Here is an 18121-nt window from a genome sequence, read left to right as displayed (position 1 = left end):
CTCCCGAAGAAAGGTTAAAGTTATTATGAAGAGGGTTCGGTCTTCGGGACGGTAGGAAGCTCAGCCGCGATCGCCTTTGCCTCCTCTGTCTCCTGCTTGGAGGGACCATCGGAGACCTGGTCGTGGGTTGTCGTTTTGTCCGTGGGAGGGAAGAAGAGACTGCGCAGACTATTAGTAGCTATCGCGAAACTATTCAAACAGGGTGACATACGGCAGGGTCTCGTTGTAAGCATTGACATCCTTCATCTCGAAGGTGCAGAATACGATTTTGTCCAGCTTCTTGCCGTTCTCTCCGTCGAGAAACTTCCTCACGACACCAGCGGCGACGGGCGCAGCCTCGCGGCTAGGGTATCCGTAGACGCCAGTGCTGATAGCGCTGAAAGCGATGCTGCGGCAGCCGTTCTGGACAGCGAGCTCCAGGCTGGACTGGTAGCAGCCCTTCAGCTGCTCCTCGGAGGTCTCAGGTGCGAGCTCATCGTAGACGGGGCCGACGGTATGGATGACCTTCTTGCAAGGCAAGTCATAGGCGCCGGTGATCTTGGACGAGCCGGTCTGGCAGCCGTTGAGGGTGCGGCACTCCTGCAGAAGACCGCGACCGGCGGCGCGGTGAATGGCGCCGTCGACACCACCTCCTCCGAGCAGACTCTTATTGGCGGCGTTGACGATGGCGTCGACACCGAGCTTCGTGATGTCGCCGCGGATAACGGCGACCTTTTGGTTGTGCGACAGGTTGGGGGCGTGGAGGGGCTTCGCGGGGGCGGAGAGCTTGCCAAGCTTGTAGAGGAGCTCAACGGTGGGGATATCGGCGACGGCGGTGGTGGCCATTTTGACGGCTTGACGGATTGGCATAGGCGATTTCGCGGGCTTAGTTTGAGTCGGTTTCGTGGCCGATTTGGAGGGTTTCGGCGCGGGAGGGGGAGGCTGTTGGGTTGTTGGTGACAAAGGAGCAGGCGACCGGAAGCAGGAAAGGTGGGAGCCCATGACGAAAGAAGACGGGAAAAAGCCCCGCGCTGAGCTTAAGCTTGGCTTATCGGGCTTATCGGTTTGTTCTGGAAGGAGCGCTGTTCGGACGAAGCAGGGGGCAGGCAGTCAGGTCTTCTGGAAGAATGATGGAACAATTCATAGGCACAATCTCGTTGGTTTTCACGCTCTTAAAATGCTCGAAAAATTACCTCACCTTTGAGTGATTTTTCGTTTCTGTTTGGGTCATCAGGCTCAATATTGGAAGCTTCGAGGGCGGCATCGCCGTTGAGCCTCAGGTGCCTTGCGCTGTAAATGTCGAGCACCTTTGCGGGTGGCTGTTTGCTTCCTGCCTGCCTTATCTTAGCGTCGCTGTGTTATCTTATCAGCATCGAATGCTTATCTTATCGCGCCTTTGTCGCGTGTCGCAAGGAGGTCGCAGCGGATGACCCCTCGCCCCTCACTGTCCGGATCCAGTTGAGTCATCCCCGCTGTAAAAGAAGTGCTGCCCCGCCACCACAACCACACATTTTCCACCTCTTGAGCTGCCATCGAACCCAATTGAACCTTTTGAGCCAGCCCAAGCGATACGCACAGGACAAGAACTACCTTCCGATTGTCCCGCTCCCCGATTGAATACCGACACCATGGCGGACACCCCTGCGGATCCCACCGCCAAGCTGGCTGAGTCCACGGCCAAGCTCCAGCTCGATGAGGAGACGGGTGAGATGGTCAGCAAGGGCGAGCTGAAGAAGAGATTGGCCAAGCGCGCGAAGAAGGCTGCCACCGAGAAGGCAAAGGCTGCGAAGGAGGCCGCCGGCGGTGCTGCTGAGAGCAAGCCCAAGGCCGCCCCCAAGCCTAAGGCTGAGGAGGTTGTCCTCGACGCCCAGGCCATGTTCAAGCAGGGCTTCCTCGAGGAGGTCTACAAGGAGAGGCCATCTGAGAACGTTGTCACCCGATTTCCTCCCGAACCCAATGGATAGTAAGTGTCGTGATCTGTCTGGAGTGTTGTCGCGCCACTAACAACCTCCTTGTCTCCATATCGGTCACGCCAAGGCCATTGCCGTCAACTTCGGCTTCGCCAAGTACCACGGCGGTGTCTGCTACCTGCGATACGACGACACGAACCCCGAGAAGGAGGAGGAGAGATACTTCACTGCGATAGAGGAGATGGTCAGGTGGCTGGGATTCGCTCCCTACAAGATTACCTACTCGAGCGACAACTTCCAGAAGCTGTACGACCTCGCCGAGAAGCTGATTACCCTGGAGAAGGCCTACGTGTGCTACTGTGGTGGTAAGTGCGGACGCATCAACCTGCTAATCATGCGAGGCTAAGTCAAGGTTCCAGACGCCGAGATCAAGCTCCAGCGCGGTGGAGAGAAGGGAGCCACCCCCAGATTCCGATGCGAACATGCGAACCACTCCATCGAGGAGAACCTTCAGAAGTTCAGAGACATGAAGGACGGAAAGTACAAGCCCAGGGAAGCCTTCCTTCGCATGAAGCAGGACATCACCGACGGTAACCCCCAGATGTGGGATCTCGCGGCGTACCGCATCAAGACCGACACACCTCACCACCGAACCGGCTGGGACTGGAAGATCTACCCCACATACGACTTCACGCACTGCTTGTGCGATAGCTTCGAGGGCATCACCCACTCCCTGTGCACAACAGAGTTCGTCCAGAGCCGTGTATCTTACGAGTGGCTGAACAAGACTCTTGGCGTCTACGAGCCCATGCAGCGCGAGTACGGCCGTCTGGGTATCACCGGCACCGTCCTCTCCAAGAGAAAGATCCTGAAGCTGGTGGAGGAGAAGATCGTTCGTGGCTGGGATGACCCTCGCCTGTACACATTGATTGGTATCAAGAGGAGAGGTGTTCCTCCTGGCGCCATTCTCGACTTCGTCAACGAGCTGGGCGTCACCACCTCTGTCTCCGTCATCCAGATTAAGCGCTTCGAGCAGACTGTCCGCAAGTACCTCGAGCGCACTGTTCCCAGATTGATGATGGTCCTTGACCCCATCCCGGTTATCATTGAGGGCGCTGAGACTCAAGAAGTCGAACTGCCTTTCTCTCCCAAGGACCCCAAGATGGGTTCCCACACCGTCAAGTTCACGCCTACCGTCTATATTGACCGCGCCGATTTCCGAGAGGTCGACAGCAAGGACTACTTCCGTCTTGCGCCCAATAAGACTGTCGGTCTTCTCAACGCCCCCTGCCCCATCAAGGCTACATCCTACACCAAGGACGAGACCACCGGCAAGGTCACCGAGATTCGTGCTGTGTTCGACACGGAAACCAAGAAGCCCAAGGCCTTCATCAACTGGGTCGGCACCGAGGGTTCCAAGAAGGTCGAGGCCCGTATCCACAACTCCTTGTTCAAGAGCGAGAAGCCCGACGACGCCGAGGGCGGTTTCCTCAACGATATCAACCCTGATAGCGAGGTCATCTACCCCGACGCCATCATTGAGAGCGGCTTTGACGAGGTCAAGCGCCGCGCGCCCTGGCCTGAGGCTGCTGGCGAGAGCGAGCTCGGCAAGGGTGGACCCGAGAGTGTTCGTTTCCAGGCCACCCGTATTGCCTACTTTGTGAGTATCATCCTTGCAGTAGAACCATTTTTCCAAGCTAACCAACTCTAGGCCGTCGACTCTGACAGCACTGATGACAAGATCGTCCTTAACCGTATTGTGTCGCTGAAGGAGGATGCCAACAAGAACTGATTGGGGATCACGGACAAAAACAGGATCAGGGACAGTGATTAGGTGACGTGGGAGCATTCGGAGTTGCATAGACGGCGGGAAAATACCAAGCAAACTCCACGATTAGTGGTAGTGAATGATTGCTTTTGTTCTTTTTTAGCGCAAGTCATGGGATTGAGTGAATCATCGCGGGCCGATTTCGTTATATTTGAGATGTGCAGTGAAACTGATTATGGAGGTGAACATCACACACACGGCACCAACATGAGGCTCTTTCGCAACTTGGTATCATCTTTGACGTGGAGCATGTGGTTGTGGCTACTGTGCGCAGATCACACATTAGCTGCACTTACGTCGCTAAGCCTGACGGCCACCTCAACGACCATACCTTTCCAAAATGCGGGCTCAGCTGTTACCCGGCGTGATAATCTAGAGGACACTTGCCCAAAGGACACAGGTAAGCGCATTTCCCACACACCACGAACGCGTCTAACAGATCACAGTGATTTGTCACCTCCCACACAACTGGAACTGCTGCACCTCGACCTCACAATGCTGCGGTGCAGGCTGCTGCATCGCGGGCTCCCACTGCGTCGACGCGCTCTTCGGCCGGTGCTGCCCCGACGGCAAGCGGCTCTGCGGCTCGGTCTGCGTCGCGGGGGAGTGCTGCGGCAAGGGCGGGTGCGGGACCGGGGAACGGTGTTGCGGCGGCGGGATATGCTGCAAGGAGGGCGAGGTCTGCGACTACGGGAAGACGTGTGTCAGGAGCAAGACCTCGGAGGGTGAGAGCGTCGCAGGCCGTGGTGGGTTTGGCTGGCTGGCTGGTGTAGTAGTAGTAGTAGCAGGAGTCATGGGCGCGGGCTGGGTTCGTCTGGAGGGTTAGGGGCGGGAGGCCGGGGAATTATTTGGGACTGTTATGAGATGAATCGATGCTAGGCTACGCTTATCTCGGGAATGAGATAGGACTTCGGATCTGCCGAGTTCTCCGTGGTAATGGCAGCTGGAAAAAAGGGTCTCAAGACGCTACGCTGCCTAGGTCATCCAAGTTGTCGGGACAGGTGTTGAGTCGACGCCATGTGTCAGGAAGAGTCCGTACATCGCGTCATTTAGACTCTCGCTCAGTTAGACAACCGTTTAAAATACGACAATCCATCTGTGACAGAAAGGTGCAAAAAAAGAGGCCGACTTGCATTTTTTGACAGATTACAGCAATCAACATGACTCTTGTCAGTTGTCGATCAGAAAAATGTGATGCTGGACAGAGTTCAATAGCAGAGTCGCATTAATGGGTGTCCCCAATTAACCCATCAAAATGCGAGCGAGCGCCATCCGGAACTCGCGGCAGGAAGGGGTGTTCACCAGCACCTCAGACGACTGGGATCTCCTGACTGTCGCGATGCACGCCATGCCCCGGTTCGCTGGCCTGTCAAACTCAGACACATAGGTGAACGAGGACGATACACTTTGCAGAGGCAGATTTGCTAATCAGCCCAGCCCAGCACACCACACACACGCGCAGGATTTCAGACGGGAGGTGAGGCGAAGAAATTGGTGTTCTTGGCGGAAATGGGACTGAGGATCCGAGAAAGTTAGGGGTCTTTTCGGATGGAAGGTTTTTTGGTGGTGGGCTGGCAGGTCGGTGGCACTGTAGCAGCGGAAGAGCAGGTGAAGCAGAGGCCCGGCGACCCCGGCAGTTTGAGGACCAAAGTGGCCGGCCGGATAACCTTATTCACGGAGCCGGGACTTCGGGCGGGTCCGTGCCCGGGTTCCGGGTGGGTTGCAGTTTGGGCGAGAGAAGAAAAGGACAGTGAATGGTTGTGAGGCGGGCGCATTCTGATTCGTGGCTTGGGCGGATAGGGCAGTGAGCATGGGTGAGGCGTTTTGGCTTTCTGGTGGGAGGGCCACGAATGAAGACACGCAGAAAAGCGGGGTTGAGCTGACCGTGGACTGGGTGCCCTTGCATGGCATGACGGGGGCGGCCGTGGACACCCTGGCTTGTTACAGGGAAGCGGAGGAGAAGAAGGTGTTCTTCTCATTTTGCCCGGCCTCTGCGAGTGCTGCTTGCGTCGTTGCGTGCGCGAGATGCGGGCTGTCATCTGAGGTATTGCTGTGTGGGAGTTTTGTTCAGACTTTATTGAATGAACGAACTGCGGGTTACTTAGTCATGCAACGCGTTGACGAACGTTGGAGGCAGCGGAAATTTGGTGTCGTTCATTTGAGAAACTTTGTGCTGCAATATACGAAAAATGAAGTGAAAAAAAAATACTTCAAACAGCAGTGGAGGAAGGACCGCTCACCTCAGGTTTAGCGCCGCTGCGACATGGTGCTGATGCTGGTCGCTGCGCCGCAGGGCGGGCGAATCCTCAGCCCAGTTTGAGCTGGATACGGAGTACGGAGGATTTCGCGTGGGTAATGACAGGCCTGGGCGGGCCTGCGTAGGGCGGGGGAACACGCCCGACTGCGCGGAGGACATGTCCTTCGCTGTGTTGCCTGGCTGGGGGCTATCTGTTGAATTTGTTGGAGTCTTCGTCTTTCCTCCTGTGTCGCGATCCAAGCTGTGGTGTTTCTAACTGCATGGGCTCCAATTGGGCCTGTATGATGCTGACTACGATAGCAGGGGACACGGTGACCGTGTCCGTTCCAATGGCGACGGCCCTGCAACTGCAGGCAGCCTCTTCCCGTCTTTCTTCATTCCCGCCTTTGTGCGACTCGATTCGGCCCCTTCCATTGGCCTTCCCCATGATTTTTTTCTTTGCAATTCATCTCTTGCCCAGCCTGGACGGCCCGGCGTGGCCCCTGCTCCTGCCCCTCAACGACGTCTCCTCTGCTCCTCCCTGCCTTCCCTGTCTCGCTCTTTCTGAGTGTGCCTTCCGCGACTGCCCAATCTCGTGCCCTCCTTGTGCCTTCCTTGCGCCTTCCAATTACTGTTATTACGACGGACCTTCCTTTTTTCTCCAGCCCAGCCCGCACCATGATCATCGTTGCTTCTCAACGGGTCTGATTTGTTTTTCGCAGGCAGGAGCCTAGCCTAGCCTGGCCTCGCCTGCCTTGGCCTGCACGTTAGCCACATAAGGTAGCTCTTGCCTGTCTGCTTAACTGGCAAAATGTGTCTTGGTAGTCGGGTGCCACTAATACTAAGCAATGCCTCTCGTTCCTTCCGTCTGACGTGCCTTTCTTCCTTTTCTTCTGTGATCGTGTTGCTCTGTCCGTCCACCTCCCTAGAAACTCTACTCAACTCTCTCTCTCTCTCGTCCATCCCAACTCTCACCTCGTCCGTCGCTATCGTATTGCGCGTTCCCCAATCACCAGCCCATCCGACGGCCAGCCTCCCTTGTCCTCGACATCAGCACACCACACCACCCTCTCGCCGTCCATCCAGTCTCAGTACCGTTCCTTTGGTTGCCAGCCCGCGCGGCCTCTGCATTCCCTCACGCGAAACTCGCCGGCACAATTCCAGTCCAGAGCTTCGAGACAGCCATCTTCCCTCCATCGCCGCTGCGACTCCACGCAATCCTCCCACGCACATAATCCAGTTCGAACACCCGACGTTCTCCTCCAACCGCGATACCCCCGGTAGGGCCACACTTTAAGCTCAGAACGCTGCGACGCACCCCTCCCTCATCGGCGCGATCCTGACCCCCTCTGCTTCGCCCTCGACCGCAGAGACCAGCGCCTAGTCCAAGTGCCATCGCGCACCGCTGCCCGCCGCCCGTACTGCTACGCAACACAGAGCACCCCGTCGCCGATTGTCACGTCGCATCAGGCCGCAGTCTTGATATTGTGCGGTACACTCAAGTCCCAAGGCCAAGCCAAGCGCTAGCCTGTCTAATCCGCCGCGAGGGCCCAGCACCAGCACTCCGTCTGGCATCTGCCTTGCAAAACAGCTCTGCCGTTCCACCCCGAACAGCAACGGCGCCCTAAACTGATTCACGACCCGCATTCCGGAGTACCTCTCTGTGTGGTGCGTGTCGTTGTCGAGAAGGGCCACGGCAGCATCCCGACCCCATCCGGCCAATAATAGCAACACAGGATTTGACCAGGGGATCAAATAATACCGTTTCCGTTAAGTAGCTCAGCAATGCCGCCTCTGTCATCTTCGCCGCCTCCAATTCTCGCCATCACGGCCACTTTTGTACAGCTGCTTGTCCAACATCTGCCAAGACCAATCCGCGAGGTCCTGCAAAAGGCTCACCACCACATTTCCCGCTTCTTCGCCGCAGTCGCCACCTCCGCCATCGTCGTCCGCGTGCAATCGCTGATTCCACCCAAGATGCACCGCCCTTTGGGCTTCTCGGCTGCAATCGTCGCCTTGTTTCTCATGTTCGGCTTGCCCGTCATCCTCGCGCAGAGCCAGCCGTTCCACTGCTACCCATACCCGCCCACCGACCAGCTCGCGAGCCCCTTCATCACGCTGCAGCCGCACTGCTGTAAAGGCACAATTGACAACAAGCTGAGAGTTGGAACGAAGTGCGAACCGGCGAACGGAGGAAAATACAAGACCAAGTTTGGACAAGATCTGGGCACATGCGCGACGGGATGGACGGACGCGTGTTGTATGCGCCTGGTACGTGGACATCGGGCCGGGATCGAGGGCGAAATTACTGACAAAATATCTAGCATTACCCGCCTGAGATTGCCCGCCCAGACATGTCGTATTGCGATGCGGGGTTCCTCGTCAAGGCCGAATCAAAAAATATCATCGACGCCCGCAGTTGGAGCCCGAACAAGTACGGAATCTGATGAACGCGGGAGAAATCATCGCGATTTCGGATGATGCAAGAACACATATTCTCGATCTCTCACGTCGGTGATGAGAAACGATGCGGAAGGGTTAACCGAATTGAAACGACGGCCCACGAGGGACCCCAGGATCGTAGGCGTGGGTCGCCAGAAACCCAGCGAGTCAGGGATTCATATCCACCTCGACAGCGACCTGGGGGAATCGAGGGGTTTGGGGACTGCTCCAGACTTTTCCGAGCGGCGGTGCTGGCTGACGAACGGAGGCCGCCTTTTCGCATTTCCCAAACACTACGATGTACCACCTACTACCATGCACGACTAGCGAAGCAGAGGCATTTGGCGTTTTGCGGGCAACCATGGAGCGATGTTACGATGGCACGATGGTCACGATCGCCCTTGTTCGAAACGAGAAGAGGGAAAGAAGGGCATTCGCATCATATACCCAGGCGATTGAATTTATTTGCTTTTTCCCTTTGGGATCCCTTTGGGATGTGCCTGCATCTCATTCTGTACAATACAGGCGGGGTCCGGTTTCTTGAGACGAGGGGAAGGAAAGGGACTGCGTCACAAAACACAGACGACACTTTGGGGTCGGACTCGATGGACGTGGGTCATTGTGAGTTCATTTTGACTGTATTATTAGCCACCTCTCGTCAGGTCTTTTATCAATCCGATGTCCGCATGCCGGAAACATCGCAGTTCACGTCCTATTGGATATCTCAACATTTTCGCCTCTGATCGTGCGGATAACATCAATGACCGATGACCTCGATGACGCGGTCATGGCGCAGACAGGTCAGGCTGTATGGAGGCACGCGACCTGATGACGAACGAGTCAGCTCAGCGCGCTCATCTTTCAGCGCACGAGTAGGAGGTCATTGCTGGAATGATGAGTCGACGGGTGATGGAGATTGGCTGGGTTCGGTTGAGCTGGCCCGACCGTCGCCCGCTGCTTGCCGTTCAAGCCCGACCGAACTCTCACCGGGCGGGAGGCGAGGTTCTTAAGAGTCGTTCGGCTTGCATGTGTATTTGCCGCGCATCGCAAGGTAAGGGGTCATTCAGTGGCTGGCCTCCGGAAAAGACGCCGAGATGGGGCCCCTCGGTGGCCACGGCAGACGGTAGACGGCAGACGGAACCCGGGTCCTTCGGTCGGCTCGGTCGGTCATGTCACGCCAGCCTTGTGGGCGAGAAAACCTTATGAGGGCGGGAAGTCGATAAACCAAACATCGGAGGGCTGTTAAGGGGCCTCATGTTGTCTGGTAGGGGCCTGACTTCATCCGCCGGCGAGAAGACCGCGAGAGAGAGCGCACCGCGTGCCGGAGAGCCGGAGGTTTCCGGGCGAAGGCCGCACTGACCGCCCCGTCCCGTGGTGGAGCTTCTCGGATAAACTGTGGAGCAGACAACACGGAGGGCAGGTGGTAAAGTTTCTCCCGTTTCACCTGTTCCTTTCGGGACACCCCAGACTCGCCGAGGGGGAACTGTCGCTCAATTCAGTCAAAACTTCCTACGCGCAAAGCCCCTGGGTTCTGGTCTGTTACTGGAGCATGGGGGATTTCTCAGCGAAAGTCTTTTGGAACGCGACAGTGTGTTGTTGTCTTTTCAGCATCTTCAATGGCTGATCCAGTGGTCCTTTTACGCTCATCACCCGTTCCCTGCTAGCTGCAGATCTCCCCACGTTCCTCTGTGCCGGGTCACGTATGTTTCCACCAGCAACGGAGTTATGTGCTCGTGGTATAGTACCTCTCCGGCTGCTGCTACCCACTGCTCCAAACCAAACTTCAGACCGAAAAAAAGGGGGGAACAGAACGAACAACAGCCGCATCTTTCGAAACCGGGGTCTGTGACATTCTGTCACACAGCCGCCACACGCGGCAGTTTCACCGTGCCCCAAGCAGCTAGCCAACGAACCAATGGGGCGCCCGCCTGTGGTGCCTCGCAACCTTTAATCCCACTTCAACGCAGCTCCCAGCGCCGCAAAGCACGCCCGAAGAGACGAAAAGAGAGAAACTCACCACGCTGTGGTACATCCAACCACCGCCCAAACACCACCGTTACCGCAGGTCACATCGCGCCAGCCTCATATCCACGGTCGCCCCGACCGACCTGCTTCTGAAACTCGTCCGGGCTTTGCTTTCAGCGAACATTAGAGACGCCTTGCTACCCGTGCCTCCCATAAGGCTTAAGCTGTGCTTGGCGGCCTGCTTGTCTTGCAGGCACAGGCAAGGCACAGGCAGGCACAAGCAGCGCCCGTTCTACCTAGCGTTGGGCCCTGTTCACGCATTGCACTCTCTCACGCTGGTGTTGAGTCCTTCGCCCCTCCTCCCAGGTGCCCCCTTCGTATTGGGATGAAGAGTCCCGACAGACGGAAACACAAGACACGACAACACAGACAGCCGACGACAGACAGCGGGCAACCAGCGGCTGAAAGACAGAGACAGCTCAGACAGGCACAAGGAACGCCGAGGTGACAGGAGACAAGCAGCAGACAGCTCGTCAACGCAGATCTGGCAGCGCTCACTGTCTCCGCGGTCGCCCCTTCCCCGCTTGCGCTCGTCCTCTTTTCGGATTGCTGTTCTTTTGCCCTTCTTTAGCCCCGTTCCTGGCCTGGTTATTTTCCCACCTTCCCACCACCCCCTTCCCTCTCTTATATTATGCCCGAACCAGTGATCGTCCCGCGGGTGGGAAACAAGGCCTTCCCCTCCTCTCGTTCCTGAAAGACTTCCTGAACGGGTGCCTGGTCGGTCCTCTTTTGTTCGCTTCTTACTGGGCGGCTCTTATTGCCTCCGTCCCCCTTGTTCTTAAACTTCTCTTATTCGTTTCCCCTGGACTGGATCCAGTAAGAAGGACTGGTTAATCATACACGCAACACGTAGACACACACATCCAGGTCGCTTCCCGCTCTTCCCAAACGTCAGGTTCATGCGAAAGTCGTTCGGCAGTACAGCGAGACGTTCGGCTTGTGTGCTTTTCAAGGAGGGATAGCAGATCTGCGTACGGCCACTTGTTGCCACCGAGCCGGCCCTTTCGACTAGTGGCCCTGCTCCCCCATTCTCCGCTTCTTTTGTGTTTTCGCCTCAATATACTCGCAACAAGCACGCTTTGTTGATAAGTCTAATCGAACGATCGACAAACACCCCGACATCGATCCTTATTGATTGCCACTAAGGGCGGCTCTGTGGAAACAAAACACTATACCACACACGGCCGCACCCGAGCATCACATCATCAAGCTCATACAACACGCACACCTGGCCCTGGGCATAGTAATACCACGCCATCCTAGAGGCCTAGGGCGACGATGAACATCCGGTGACGGCAGGCCACCACGCCTCCACCCTCCGCCCGACCGGCTTGCCCGTCGATCGCAAGACCAACCACCACTTCACTCGCGAAGCAGAACGGAAGATAGCCTGTTTTCTGCTGATACATGGACTCAGACGCGAGGGCCAGGGCTAACGTGCCCCGCAAAGGACCCAAGCAGAGCACCAACGGAATGGATTCGTATCACCGCTACGTCGCCGAGTCGACCATCACGAGAGGCGACGATGTCATCGCGAGGCCGTACACGAGCCACTCGCGGTCGTTCAGCACGCCCCGTCCCTCGACGTTGGACCACTCGTCTTCTTCCGGCAGCGAGTATGAATTTTCGAGTAGCGATGGGGACGCCAGCAGGGCGACAACGGCGGTGCCCGAGATTATGATTACGAGCCCGAGTAAACCGCCCACGCCGGGGCCGCGGTACAGCCTGACGCCCCGCCAGTCGCAGTTCCCGCCCGCTGCGAGGTTAGCTGTGCCCGCGATGCGACCGATCCCGCAGGGCCAGCCGCTGCAGACCTTCCCCCCGCTAAACCCGTCATTACAACCGTCGCAACCGATCCGACAGATGCTGCAGCCGATGATAAGAATACCGCCGCCGATGGGCGACTCGGATGATTTGAGGAAACGGGATGGACTGATGGACGTCTCTCTACCATACCGCCCGTTCTACCTGCAACGGAGGATACTGAGCTCGTTTGCGATTTTGTTCGCGGGGTTGATGATCACAGTAGAGGCGGTGCTGGACCTGTCCAACAAGAGGGGTGGCCTCGGCTCCCCAGACCACGGGTTCAGGTACCTGTGGCAGTACGGCTCCGCCTTCATCTTCACATGTATCACGGCGCTGTGGGCGCGGCCGGAGCACCAGGCCAAAGCCAACGCCCCGTGGATCCGGATGTCCAAGGGCCCCGCGAGCGTCAACCGGACGCTGATGCTGGACTACGTCTTCATGTTCGAGCCGTGGGCGGTTGCGAAGGCTGCGAGGAACCGGGACTGGCTTGTAGCAGCGGCTGCGTCTGTCGGCTTGACGCTGAAGTTGATTATTGTTATTGCTGTGGCGCTCGTCAGCCCGACGTTTCAGATCGTCACGGCGCGAGGAGCGAGTTTGAATGTGCTGAACGCGTTCACTAATGATCCGAGCAACTTGCGGGCGGCTGGAGCGTTGCCGTTCTTCACGATGGTGGGGTTGCAGACCAAGGGGCTGAACTTCCCGGACGGCACGTCGAGGGAGTTTGCGTTCCAGTCGTTTACGTCGGACTTCAAGTCGACGGCCGAGTTGAGGGCTGACGTGGACGGGTTTGAGTCGGATATCCTGTGCGAGCCGGCGCAGCTGAATCTCACTGGTATTCAGTACATCCAGGCGTCGGATACGCAGCTGAACGTCATGGTGTCGACTTCCAACTGCTCCATGACGCAGGAGATCCCGAACATGGCCCTTGTCGGGTTCACGCTGCCGACCTTCTTCACGGCGTTTCAGGCTGGTGCGTGCGGGAACTCGCAGAACATGGACGACGGACGGGTTGTGGTCATGTCGGGCGCCATCACGATTGACGCCGCCAGCGTACCGACGTCCAGCGAGGTATTTAATGTGCCCATCCGAGGCCAGCTAACGCGCTCTGCGGCGCTGATTTGCCGGCCGACGTATGCCGTGACGACTGTCCATGTTGAGAAGAATAACACCCAACTCATGAAGATCGAGCGCACCCGGTCTGCGAAGAACAGGACGTTGAATCTGGTCAGCCCTATGGATATTTTACAGGGCCACTTCGCGTCATATCCCACCGACTCCCAGATCCTAGGCGCCATGCCGAGTGTGAACAGCCGTTACCCCGGCGTCGCGATCGTCGCCTCCGACGCGGTGATGGACTCGGCCGTGGCGATGGAAGTCAAAGACAACGGCATCCCCCCAATCGACAGCCTCCTGCAAGCAAGCAACCTCACTCAGATCGTCACAAAATACTGGCGCCAGTACACTGCCCTCCTGGCACGCAACTCGTTAATGGCAGACACGGCGCAGCCGCAACGAATCACGGGAACGGCGGTCATCATCGGCGAGCGCCTAAACGTGCGCCCCATCCCTGCGCACCTCCTCTCCGGCCTGCTCGGTTTCGCGTTGGTCCTCACCCTGGCCGCCGTCGCTTTCGCCCCGAGGACGGGGTTCCTGCCCCGCGACCCGAACACCATCATCAACATGGCGACGCTCCTTGCGCACAGCAGGTCGCTGCTGCAGTGCCTGCGTGGGACTGGCGCGGCGCACGTGTCTACTATCAGGGAGAGGCTGCTGGGTACGAATTACTACACCGGCGTGGAGCCGTACGAGAAGGCTTCCAAGGGGCAGGGGTATTTCAAGATCTTTGGGGGCAACCCGCCGCGGCAGGATACGCCGCCTGAGTTCGTCAAGACGTCGAACTGGGGCCATCCTATGCCTTTGCACCCCGTGGCGAGGTTGATTGCGGTGTCTACTATGGCGGGCATGATTATCTCGCTGGAGGTTGTGCTCAGGTTGTCCGAGGCGAGGCAGGGCATTACGACTGTCACGGCGAATACCGACCGCCACTTCCTGTGGACGACTGGACCCGGGGTGTTGTTCGGCATCGTGGCGCTGTACCTCGCGGCCGCTGACTGCGCGACACGATGTCTTGCGCCGTATACCCAGCTCAAGCAGGGTGGCTCCTTCGAGACGACTGTTGGTCTTGATTTCATGGACAAGTCAAAGCCCAGGATCGTCTACGATGCTGTGAAGACGAAGAACATTGCAGTCGTCATCACTACTACTGCAGTCTTCATCGCCTCGCTGCTTGCGACATTCTCCGGAGCTCTGTATACCACCGTGCCCATACCGTCTACGCGACCGGTCACCCTGCAAAAGATCGATCAGTTCATCAACGCCACCGCGCCGTGTAACACGTGCACAACAGACACCCTCCTTGCGTCTCTCATCTTGGACGCCAACCTGACCTTCCCGTCTTTCACCTTTGAAGACCTCAACTTCAATGGCGTACGGCTTACGGAACCGCTGTCGATGAAGGACGGCGACAGCACCATCCTCGTCACGCTCCCGGCTCTCCGGTCTCGACTTGACTGCAGGCTCTATCCGCAATCCGAAATCAACACGAACTTCACAATACCGAACGTGCCGAATCAGTTCTCCGTGGCGCAGGGCATGCGGGTGGACATCGCAGGCGAACCCTGCAACGACCCCTCCATCCGCTCCAACGCCGTCCTACCCTCCGGAGTCTCCCCGTCTTCTGTGTTCGGAGTAGCCACACCGCGCTCTGCGGGCCCATCCAGCCAGTGCTCCGACTTCACCTACGTATGGGGCCAACTTGCAGACACCACGCCCACGCAGGTCGGCTACATCTCCGCCATGGGCTGCAACGAAACCGTCGAGACCCTAATGGCCACCGTCCGCCTTACCGGCTCAAGCCTCCACGTCGACCCAACCTACCCGCCCCGCGTGCAGGAGAACACCGTCCGCCGCACGCAGCTCAAGCTCCTCCCGCTCCAATACGGCCTGCTCGCCAACCTCACCACCGGCAACCAGCTCGACCCTTTCTTCAGCTCCCTCGTCACGTCCCGCTTCGCCATCCCGGCCGGCAACCTCGGCGACCCGGGCCTCGCGCGCAGCGGCCGCGTCGCCGACGCCATCGTCCGCCAGCACGGCATCGTCCGCGCGCAGAACCTCAACATCAACTCACGGCGTAGGCTGCCCGACATCACCGCGCAGGAGGTCGTCCCCGGCATGCTCGAGGACACGGACGTGACCAGCCTGCGCCGGCTGGTTCAGGACAACGCCTCCACGCGCATCATCCAGTCCATCCTTGCCCTCCTCCTGGCGCTGACACTCGTGGCGTGGCTGCTCACCCCCGGCACGGACACGCTGCTCCCGCGCAACCCGTGCAGCATCGCCTCCGTGGCGGCGCTCCTCGTCGACGGCAACGTGTTCGGGTTCTTGGGCAGGGGCGCAGAGTGGATGCCCACCGAGGAGATCCAGACCAGTTTTCTTGATGGGAGCAAGGCGATGGGGTTCCGGATGAGCTGGGAGCGCGTGAAGCGCCGGCGCACGGAGCTGGTGGAGCGGGCGGATGTTGCGCAGGAGAGGGCGTTTGGGATCAGCGTGAAGCGCGCTGGCGGATGGGGCGGCGGGGAGGATGTGGGCTTGGGGATTTTGGCGCGGGTGAATCGCGCGCAGAGGGGGTTTGTGAAGGGATGGGGAAGGATGTCGACTTGATTTTCCGATGGGATCTCAGAAAGAAGGTCGTTTGTTCTTTGTATTATCTACACTGTATTATCACGGGACGGAAGCGTTGCGTATTGTATAGCTTGGAGTTCTAGGATGGGCCAGAGAGGTTGGTGGCCGGAGTTTTTTTCTTTTGTTCTTTTACACTTGGGTATGATACCACAAACTGGGGGACACTGAACCAGGGAGTTGATCTCAAATATTGTTTATGGGGTGTTTAGGATAGGATAACTCGAAATGAGAAGATATGAAGTTACTATCACAGATTGAGGTTGTGGGAGATATGAGCTGATCATGTTCTCGCTTTCGGGAGAAGAGAGAGAGGTTCGTGGTGGTCGGGTTCGCGACCGATTGGGTCGGGAATAGTAGCCTTCGACTGGGTGTAGTTGCAACTTGAAAGTTGGCCATTTCGTTCATCGTACGATCGGGATGTTAGATCGGTGTCAGTCCTGTGAACCGGGATTTCATCCAGACTTTGTTCGTTCAAGGGGTTCAGGACGCCGTAAAGTTGGATCACGGATGTCACTGGCAAAACTTGACAGGGGGAAGTTTGGTCTAGAGCAAGCGATGGTCGGTTTCGGGGTTGAAAGGCGCTCAAGAAGAGACATGGTGGGATGTCGGTATCGGAGAGAGACTTGAAAGTCAAGTCGAAGTCTTTTATGAGCATCGCTATCGGACTCTGAAATTTGTGGAAATGAGTCTGGAATGTCGAGACTGGATGAACGCCGGCAGGGTCGGAGGACGTGATCCCTGCCACTCAGCATTCAAGAGCGACAGGTGAACTTCACAGCCCAGTTCATCATTGATAAGGTTGAAAAGTTGGATCGCTATCGGGCTCGGGAAAAGGTGACGGCAAACTGGGTAGGTCGCAATCAACAAGTAGAAAATCGTCTCCTCCAAAGTAATAACATGCACACTAATATTACCCCATCGCTATCGGGCTCGGATCTCTAGATATTCCACGACTGCAGCAACATCGGAGTCGGACTTAACCAAGACGTTTAGAGTTAACCTAGCCACTTTGTCCAGCCCGTCCCGCCGTGGCGGTGTTCATCACAAGCCGGCACTACGAAGTCGACCCCGGCCGGCCGCTCGAACAAGGTCCCACCCTTGTATCTGGACCGTATGATCTACGTCACCCGCAAGGCCACAACCGGGTGCCGGCCTCCATCGGGCCCGGAGGATTAAGAGGCAAACTTTAGATCGTGTTGCCGGATCGGAGAAGTCTTGGACGATTGATGCTTGGTTTGGGCGGCATGCGGTGGCACTTCCTTAGCCGAGGCCGGCTTTGAAGAGATGTGGGCTTGAGTCGTGGGCTTTTTGCCAAGATGTTTTGCTACTTCTGGGGCGAGGCAGAATTTCTGGTTGGGGATTCACTGCACTGAACGGTGGCAAAAGATGGGTTTACTGGAGAAAGAAGAATGCTCGCTTGAATATTTGGATATCATATTTTTGAAGGAGGCATAACGCCTAAATGGGTTACGCTGCTCCTCCCGTGTATTGTCATGATCATCTCTAATGTGCAGTTGCCATGAGGCTTTTCTTCATCCGAAGTTCCAAAAACAGAAGTGAAATGCCAAAGCGCCAGTGTGTCCCGTCTTCGCCGCACCGAATGTCTCAAAAGGTGGTGCCCCAAACGCCGTGTCTTTAGATAGAAACTGTGGTCTGTGTGAGGCAGTTGAGTCAGCAAGAGCTCTTGCTTTCATATCCGTACAGTCGAATGTGAGAGAGACTATTGATGGAAGACGACTTACCAAAGAAGACTTGATCCAGGTGTAAATGGCTGAATGCGTTTAGCCAACGGAGCAGGTGCAGCCCTTGCGCTTCTCGAGGTCGACGCTGGGGAAGGGCACGCAGATCATGCCGTCGGCCTCGCAGTTGGTGCGGGCGGTGCCGCACTCGACGTCCACGCAGGGCCCGTCGAAGCGGGCGGTGACCGTGGCGGCGAGGAGGGCGATGATGGTGTAGACGGCGCGCATGGCGACTTGACTTTGTGTGATGTTGACTAGAGTTGTAGAGGGAAGGTTGGGTAAAGGTTTGGATGATGGAGTGGGAGTGTTCGCGGGTGGATGTGCGGGATGAGGAGGATGGGATGGCAAGAAGGAGGGATGGACGGATGCTTCTTATACAAGTTCACGACAAGACTCACAGTAGAAAGATGGAGAA

General features: G+C 57.3%; 5 protein-coding genes across 5 annotated transcripts; 3 read left to right on the top strand and 2 right to left on the bottom strand.

Annotated features, from left to right (window-relative positions):
* Positions 1-23: 23 nt before the first annotated feature.
* COL26b_008111 (uncharacterized protein) lies at positions 24-825 on the bottom strand (the record flags this gene model as incomplete). Its single annotated transcript, XM_053180879.1, has 2 exons — positions 24-159; positions 212-825. The coding sequence occupies 2 exons, from the start codon at positions 823-825 to the stop codon at positions 24-26; spliced, it is 750 nt and encodes a 249-aa protein (XP_053035141.1).
* A 782-nt stretch (positions 826-1607) lies between these two features.
* Positions 1608-3681, top strand: COL26b_008110 (uncharacterized protein; the record flags this gene model as incomplete). The annotated part of the gene is made up of 4 exons (XM_053180878.1): positions 1608-1910; positions 2017-2254; positions 2309-3549; positions 3601-3681. 4 exons carry the CDS (start codon positions 1608-1610, stop codon positions 3679-3681), a joined length of 1863 nt encoding a protein of 620 aa, XP_053035140.1.
* Positions 3682-7738: 4057 nt separating this feature from the next.
* COL26b_008109 (uncharacterized protein) lies at positions 7739-8400 on the top strand (the record flags this gene model as incomplete). Its single annotated transcript, XM_053180877.1, has 2 exons — positions 7739-8224; positions 8278-8400. The coding sequence occupies 2 exons, from the start codon at positions 7739-7741 to the stop codon at positions 8398-8400; spliced, it is 609 nt and encodes a 202-aa protein (XP_053035139.1).
* Positions 8401-11827: 3427 nt separating this feature from the next.
* COL26b_008108 (uncharacterized protein) lies at positions 11828-15946 on the top strand (the record flags this gene model as incomplete). Its single annotated transcript, XM_053180876.1, has 1 exon — positions 11828-15946. The coding sequence occupies one exon, from the start codon at positions 11828-11830 to the stop codon at positions 15944-15946; it is 4119 nt and encodes a 1372-aa protein (XP_053035138.1).
* Positions 15947-17602: 1656 nt separating this feature from the next.
* On the bottom strand, positions 17603-17934 carry COL26b_008107 (uncharacterized protein; the record flags this gene model as incomplete). Its single annotated transcript, XM_053180875.1, has 2 exons — positions 17603-17620; positions 17758-17934. 2 exons carry the CDS (start codon positions 17932-17934, stop codon positions 17603-17605), a joined length of 195 nt encoding a protein of 64 aa, XP_053035137.1.
* Positions 17935-18121: the final 187 nt, after the last annotated feature.

The sequence above is a fragment of the Colletotrichum chrysophilum genome (assembly GCF_026319265.1).
Source record: "Colletotrichum chrysophilum strain AFK26 chromosome Unknown scaffold_69, whole genome shotgun sequence".
NCBI classification, from domain to species: domain Eukaryota; kingdom Fungi; phylum Ascomycota; class Sordariomycetes; order Glomerellales; family Glomerellaceae; genus Colletotrichum; species Colletotrichum chrysophilum.
The sequence above is the reverse complement of the archived record's forward strand: the minus strand, read 5'-3'. Positions and strand labels throughout refer to the sequence as shown.